This window comes from Dendrobium catenatum, unplaced genomic scaffold (genome assembly GCF_001605985.2).
Source record: "Dendrobium catenatum unplaced genomic scaffold, ASM160598v2 fragScaff_scaffold_81, whole genome shotgun sequence".
Taxonomy (NCBI): domain Eukaryota; kingdom Viridiplantae; phylum Streptophyta; class Magnoliopsida; order Asparagales; family Orchidaceae; genus Dendrobium; species Dendrobium catenatum.
In genome coordinates this window covers 26,395-33,326 of record NW_021318543.1, presented here as the reverse complement: position 1 = coordinate 33,326, position 6,932 = coordinate 26,395, and the positions used below count along the sequence as shown (strand labels likewise).

General features: G+C 34.8%; 1 protein-coding gene across 1 annotated transcript in view; it reads left to right on the top strand.

The window, feature by feature from the left end:
• The first annotated feature begins 4,867 nt into the window (after window positions 1–4,867).
• The window catches only part of LOC110096508 (paired amphipathic helix protein Sin3-like 5), a 20,579-nt gene continuing 18,514 nt past the window's right edge, over window positions 4,868–6,932 (top strand). Inside the window, exons 1-8 of the mRNA XM_028696484.1 lie at window positions 4,868–5,219; window positions 5,304–5,352; window positions 5,445–5,606; window positions 5,712–5,895; window positions 5,989–6,087; window positions 6,176–6,331; window positions 6,424–6,651; window positions 6,751–6,896. Coding sequence (XP_028552317.1) covers window positions 5,461–5,606; window positions 5,712–5,895; window positions 5,989–6,087; window positions 6,176–6,331; window positions 6,424–6,651; window positions 6,751–6,896 — 959 coding nt within the window. The 5' untranslated portion in view covers window positions 4,868–5,219; window positions 5,304–5,352; window positions 5,445–5,460. The remainder of the gene's footprint in view (window positions 5,220–5,303; window positions 5,353–5,444; window positions 5,607–5,711; window positions 5,896–5,988; window positions 6,088–6,175; window positions 6,332–6,423; window positions 6,652–6,750; window positions 6,897–6,932) is intronic.

Here is a 6,932-nt window from a genome sequence, read left to right as displayed (position 1 = left end):
GTTGTTATTATTTGAGTGATTTGTGTTTTTTGTCAGCTTTATTATTGCTTTCTAATCTAGTTTTCTAATACAATTTTTTAAAATACAAAACTTGTGCAAGAAAATTATTTTAAAAAGCAATAAGAAAGTTGTGTTGAACCTAATGAATTTGTTGTTGGTATTGTGATTTGGGTGGAAGGAGACTAGCTTTGAGTGAGAATGTTTGATTAGGATTTAGATTTTTTTTTTGGTCAGTGATGGACTTTTTTTTATTTTTATTTGCTTTTTTATATTATTATTATTATTATTATTATTATTATTTATTATTTATTAAAATATAAGCATAGTTGATCATCTTTATTCTCAAACTGTTATTCATCTCCTTGTTGTTGTGACTTTTATATGATATTTAATTTTATTAAAATATTGTGATTAGCATTTTATCATAATAAATTAAAATTTATTTTATGATAAATGCAATGTAATTTGAAATGATTGTTTTTCTGTTATGAATATTATAAGAAATCAACAACGAAATAGAATTAGTGATCAATTAATTGACAATAGTTTAGTCATTTATATTAAGAAGAAATATTTGATTATATTGATAATGAAGTAAACAATTTAACTTCATAATATGAAGATTTTGTATTATAAATTATAAATCTTAAAATTTTCTTTTTAAAATAATAAGTTTAAATAAAAATGTTTTCAAAATTGTCAATATTGATCTTAAGCACAAATAAAAAAGTTGAATGAATATTTAAAAAATAGGCTTTTAGCTTCTCTTCCCCATCCCTGAGAACATTAGGTGCTGGTTTATCTAAATTAGGCTAAATTGTAGTTAAGAAACTTTTATTTTTGCTCCAAAAATGGTGCTGATGTAACAATTATAACTATACAATGGAGGAGCTTGCTATGTACTGCCTCCAAAATAGGAAAAATTATTATGTGAGGACACCATACGGTCCAAAGGCCAATCAGAACTAGCCACGTCATCCAATACATAGCGATACACAATATCGTTATGCAACAAAAAATTGATGTGATGCGTTCTGGTTGGCCTCTAGACGCCGTACAGTATTAGTACGGAATATATTTTCCACAAATAGTCCATATTTTGTTATAACTATTTAAAAATATATATTTATATATTTTATGTATTGAACTGCATTTAATTAAAATTTATTTCTTTATATCCCCATTTTGATAAATAAAAAAAATTAAATAATTCATACTATAATTTTAATTTTAAAATAAAAATATTTGTATGTATGTAATTTATAGGTGCGTCAATAAATAATTCGATTGAAGATTCGACAAAAAAAAGAAAAAAAAAAAAGAATTCAGATTGGCAAGTTTAATAAATGAGTCGGTCCAAAAATTTAACATATTTAAGTTTAGATTGACTTGTGAACTCGATTTTGTTAATTTTTTTCTTGTTAATTTTCTCCTTTTATTTTTTAACATTTAACTTAAATTTTGTTGATGACAACTTATAATTTTTTTAATCAAAACGGATTATCGGTTGAAGGTCAGCTCATTTGGGTTACCAACGGGTAGGGTTTGAATCCCAACTGCTAACCTATTTTTAAACAAGTCAGATTCGGGCCATATCCGAAGCCCATTTGTCGGCTCTTCCTCCTGCAGCCGGCTCGGATCGCGTCTCCGAGGTCTCCTGCTGCGTCTCCCCACCTAGCGCTGCTCTCATGATCGTCGGGCTGCTCTTCACAGCAAGAGCCATGAGGTCCGCCGCAAGGTTGCCACAACATTGATCGCGACAGCACGAAGTAGATCTGCCCTAGACGAAGCTCCACGGTGTCAGAGACTGCCAGAGCTCCATGGTGTCGGGGACCGCTGTGACGATGGCAAGTAAGAGATTAGTTGATCCTGATTTTTTGGCTGGTAAAGCTTCTTCGAAGTCTTTCCGTGATGCTATTTCTAGTGGTTCTTCCTCCTCCCTCTTTTCGGATCTCAAAATTGCTTCCTTCCGTGGTTTGTCGTTGTTGTGGATTTCGGAAGCGAAAAATTTAGCGTTAACGGCTCCGTTTGAGTTTGCTTTAGTCGGTAAATTCCCTTCGCGTAGACCGTTGCTTGAGGCTATTCGCAAATTTTTCTTTAACCTTAAGCTCAATGGTGAATTTTATGTTACTGTCCTAAATCCCATACATGTTTTAGTCAAACTCATCAATGACCTAGACTACTGCCTTATTTTTGCTCACCGTTCTTACTTTTAATAACTGTTACATGAAGATTTTTAAGTGACATCATCCTTTGATGTTGAATTCAAATCACCCATTATTCCCATTTGGATTTCTTTTCCAAACCTGTGTATCCATCTCTTTTATGTGAGGATTTTGCATGGTTTAGGATCTATGTTTGGTCAGCCTCTTAAGATTGATCATGCTACGTCGGCTGGCTCTAGGCCTTCAGTAACTCGTGTCCTGGTTGAGCTGGATGTTACTAAATTCTATCCTGATAAGGTGTGGGTAAGTCCAGAAACTTTAGGGTATATACAACCGATAATTATGGAGGATTTCCCCTGTTATTGCTCCCACTGTAAGTCTTTGGGGGCATTCCAAATCTGAATATAAAATTCTTCGTCTCCAGTTAGCTTTAACTCATACTGCGTTGACTAAGGCTGTTAATTCTATTTTGGATAATGTTAATACTTCAGTTGAACTTGTTGATGGCCTTAACCATGTGGTTCAAGTCATGGAGCCTGAGATTGTGACGGACCCTCCAATAGCTGTGGTCGCTTTGGTTCCTCCTCTGGAGGTTTCAGAGGAGATTCCTCTGCATGCGGTTTGTTCCCAGATTAATACTAATGCTTGTGTAATGGAGGGTGTTAGTGCGCTTGATGGTGCTCTTTCCCCTATTGTTGTTGAGAACTCTCCTAGTGGCTGTGGTTCTGGTGAAATTTTGGTAGAAACTGTTGAAGGCCAATATGGTATTAATCTGGTTGTGGATGATGGTTCCATTGATTTGGGTGGGTCAACAACTATTTCTCCTGTTATTGAGTCTGTTACACCTGTTGGGGTTCTTTCGTCTGCTCAATTTATTGATGTGCTAGTGCCTCTAATTTCAAATGTTGCTTTACAAGTTCATTTAGGCAAGTCTAGAGATTGTTATGTGGATCGCTCAGATTTGTTGAATGTTTTCCCTATTAGTCTGGATGGGGATCAGACGGTTTTTGCTGACTCTTCTAGGGGTGTTCAAGAATCGTATAAAGTGCAAGTGGATCCTCTCATAGAAAATGATTTTACCTTGGTTGGGGGAAATCGTCGTCGCAGGAAATCCAAATAAGCTTTTTGGCAACCATTGCTGGCGGCTTCTTACTGGTCTTTGTGCGGTATTTGGTTTTGCTAGCCTGTTGCTTGCCCTTTGGAGGGCCCTTTCGTTTGGGTGGTCGTAGTGTTTCGCCATTACTTGAGCCTGTTTCGGTGATTTCCCCTTTCTTTTCTGGTCGGTTGCTCCACTGTGTATTTTTTTAGATGTTATTTGCTCCTTTTTGGTTGAATGGATGTATCTTCTTTTTTTATGGAATAAAATTTCTTGTTAAAAAAATTAAGATAAATAATCCCACATGTTTCTTCAATCATCATCATTTGTTCTCTTTGACTTGATCAAAAGACCAAAATTCCTCGATTCAGAATTGTGACGTGTGGTATTTTTATGAAATTTAAAGGCCATGATGTTATAAAGCTAAATAGATAAAAAAACTGTTAGATATATACAAAATAATGATATAATATTATGAAAATAAATTCCCAGCCTAATTTGTTTTCTCCCTTTAATATTTTATAGGGAATATCACTTTTTAATTTTCATATATATAAATTATTTATTTATTCATATGATATTTACATTTTTAAATAAATAAAATATTATTAATATTTATATTTTATAATTAAGATATTTAAATATTATTTAAATAAATATCAAAATTTTGATGGTAGATATATAAATATCTAAGAGTTATGTGCTATATATGTAAATTTTCATATATTATTATACTAATTATAGTTTTATACCAAGTAACCGCTTCCTTGCCCTCTTCGCTCGCTTTTTGGCTTCCAAGCTTCAACAAATAGGTCTCTTCTTCCTTTTCCTCTCTGCGTCCTTCTCTGTGATCTCGCACAGTGAATTCGATTTCGTTTGCGTTTGTGGAATTGAACGATCGGTGGATTGCGACTGAATAGAACAAATCGAACTTAGCGAGGCTCGATCTGTGAGTTTTCAGACTCCAATGCCTTTAATTTTTCAAAAATTTCCCCTAGTTGTTCTAGGTGGAGGGTTTAATTTGATTTTTGCCGATGGTGTTCTCTTAGGGCAAATTTGAAGATTCTGGAGGGGTGAAATTATACTTTCTTGCATTGATATCAAAAAATTACGTCCTAGCATCATACACTATCTCCCAACTCAAATCTCAAGAACTAATGGATATGAGATTGCGCATTTTTATCCTTCAATATTTTTCTAATTTTCCCTCTCAATCGCTCTATTTCTTTCTTTAATCTCTCTGCAACTGACCATCTCCTGTGTTATTTCGACCGAGGAAATTGAGATCCTCTTACTTTTGCCTGTTGAAATCATTGGTGTGATAAAAAAGTTGTGGAAGCGTAATGATATGATGATAATGATGATCGAGGGAAGCTGGATTGCAGGTCTGTGTTAGGGGTCTGAAGCCACAGAGTTGATCTTCGTGATATTTTGTTATGCTAATTTAATCTAAATTGATCTTAATTATTTAAATTTAATTATAATTAAGCATAATTATTTCTCGATTGAATTTTGATATTTAAATAATAATTAAAAAATTTAAAAGAAAATTAATTTGTAAAAATCAAATTGTAGCTGGTTTCTGTTGGGAAAAACAAATTTCAGTTATCGAATACGAGCAATTGCCCTTACAAACTAACCTCAGCGTGCTCACCTGATAACCTTCTCGTCTCCATTCCCGGTCTTCACCTTCGCGCAATCCTCGACGCAAAAGAAGCGCGGAATTTTCCACGAGAGCTTCCTGGCGAACGCTTCCACGGGATCCAGTGGAGTGTCCGAAATCCTCTTCCCTTTTAATCCTCTCATCCTACCAAAAATCCTCAAAGAATTGAAGGCAGGAATTCGCGACGGGAGCTGGCTGGCGAAGGTTTCGACGGGATCGAGTATTAGTTCGTTTGAATCTCTTAAATCCGAAGAACTGCTGGACTTAGTAAATCTAGAACTTGGGGCAATCGGAGGTAAAGAGGGATTGATAATACCGTAGAAATTTTTTTATTATTCGGAGTAAGATTTACTTAAGTTCTCTACCAATTACCAAACAGATTCTTAGATGAAGAGTTGAGCGGGCAGGAAAGAGAAGTTTTTGTTGTGGTGAACGTTAGAATGATATTATTTCCTGCAGGGAAGTTTTGTCTTTGTATTCGATCTGCTCTAACTCATTTATTTTCATGGTCTTGGTGAAGATTTGGGCAATCTCATATGGCTTCGGATACGGATACAAGTGCGCAGAAGTTAACGACCAGTGATGCCTTGGCGTATTTAAAGTGCGTTAAAGATTTGTTTAAGGACAATAAGGAGAAGTACAATGAGTTTCTCGAAGTTATGAGGGGTTTCAAGAGCCAGAGGTTTTGAGTTTGTCTTGTTTTTTAGTCGATAAATATGTTTGTGGTTGCTTTTGCATTCATATCAATGTTTTTTGGTTGGTTTTCTCAGATTTATGTTGGTTGCAGGATTAATACATATGAAGTGATTATGAAGGTGCAAGAACTCTTTAAAGGGCATAGCGATTTGATCCTTGGTTTCAGCAAATTTTTGCCTAATGGCTACAAGATTAAGGTTCCAGAGGAGAAGAAGCCCGAGGAAAAGAAGCCTGCTGATTTCCATGAAGCTTTCAACTTCGTGAGCAAAATTAAGGTGCTAATCTATAGGCTAAGTTGTTTACTGATTCAGATTATTTACCTCAATGTGCTTTTATTGGGTTCAATCTAATCACTCGCCTTCTTGCAGAGCCGATTTGAAAATGATCAACTTACTTACAGATCATTCTTAAATACTCTTGAAATGTATAGGAATCATACTAAATCAAGCAGTGAGGTTCGCCGGGAGGTATGTAGTGATCATTTGTTTTTGTTTTTTTAGCCATATAGCACTCATGGTTTGACGTATTTCTGATCTCAGTTGTATTATTCTATAGGTGGCATTGCTTTTTAAAAATCATGAAGATTTATTTATGGAATTTTTACATTTTTTGCCTGATGCATCTACCTCAAATGCTCAACTTGTATCACCTGGTAGACGTTTTGCTAGGCGTGATAAGTTCAGAACTATGAAGCCACCTTGCATGCAAAAGGTATCTCCTGAAAAAACTTTGGTGTTAATCGTCCCAACCTAAATTGGTTCCATTAACTGAAATTTTTGCTGACATTTCTCTCCATCTTTCAGATTCAGGATAGAGATATGGATAGGGAACATGAAAAAAAGGATGCAAATATGACCGTTGAAAGTGTTAAACATAGAGAAAACAAGCAAATCAATCAAGGTTCTCCAGATGTCTCAAAAGACGTGGCTAATCACAAAGTTTCTTTATCCCCCAGTATAATGGATTACAAAGACTTGGATCTCTCGAACTGCCCAAGTTGTACTCCTAGTTATCGGCTATTGCCAGAAAATGTTAGTATTATATATCAATTTATTCTATTCGCTTTTAGCTATCACAATCTCTATGAATTGTTTTAACTTGGTTTTATTTAAATTGTTGTTGACTGGCAGTGTCGTGCACCTGTCTCTAGCCATAGAACTGAACTTGACAAATCTGTTCTAAATGATGTTTGGGTTTCAGTAAGATCTGGAACTTCTTCTAGTCCATCGAGGAAAAGTCAATACGAGGAAAGCTTATTTAAATGTGAAGATGATAGGTGACAAATTTTATTCCCTTAAATTTTTTTTTTTTT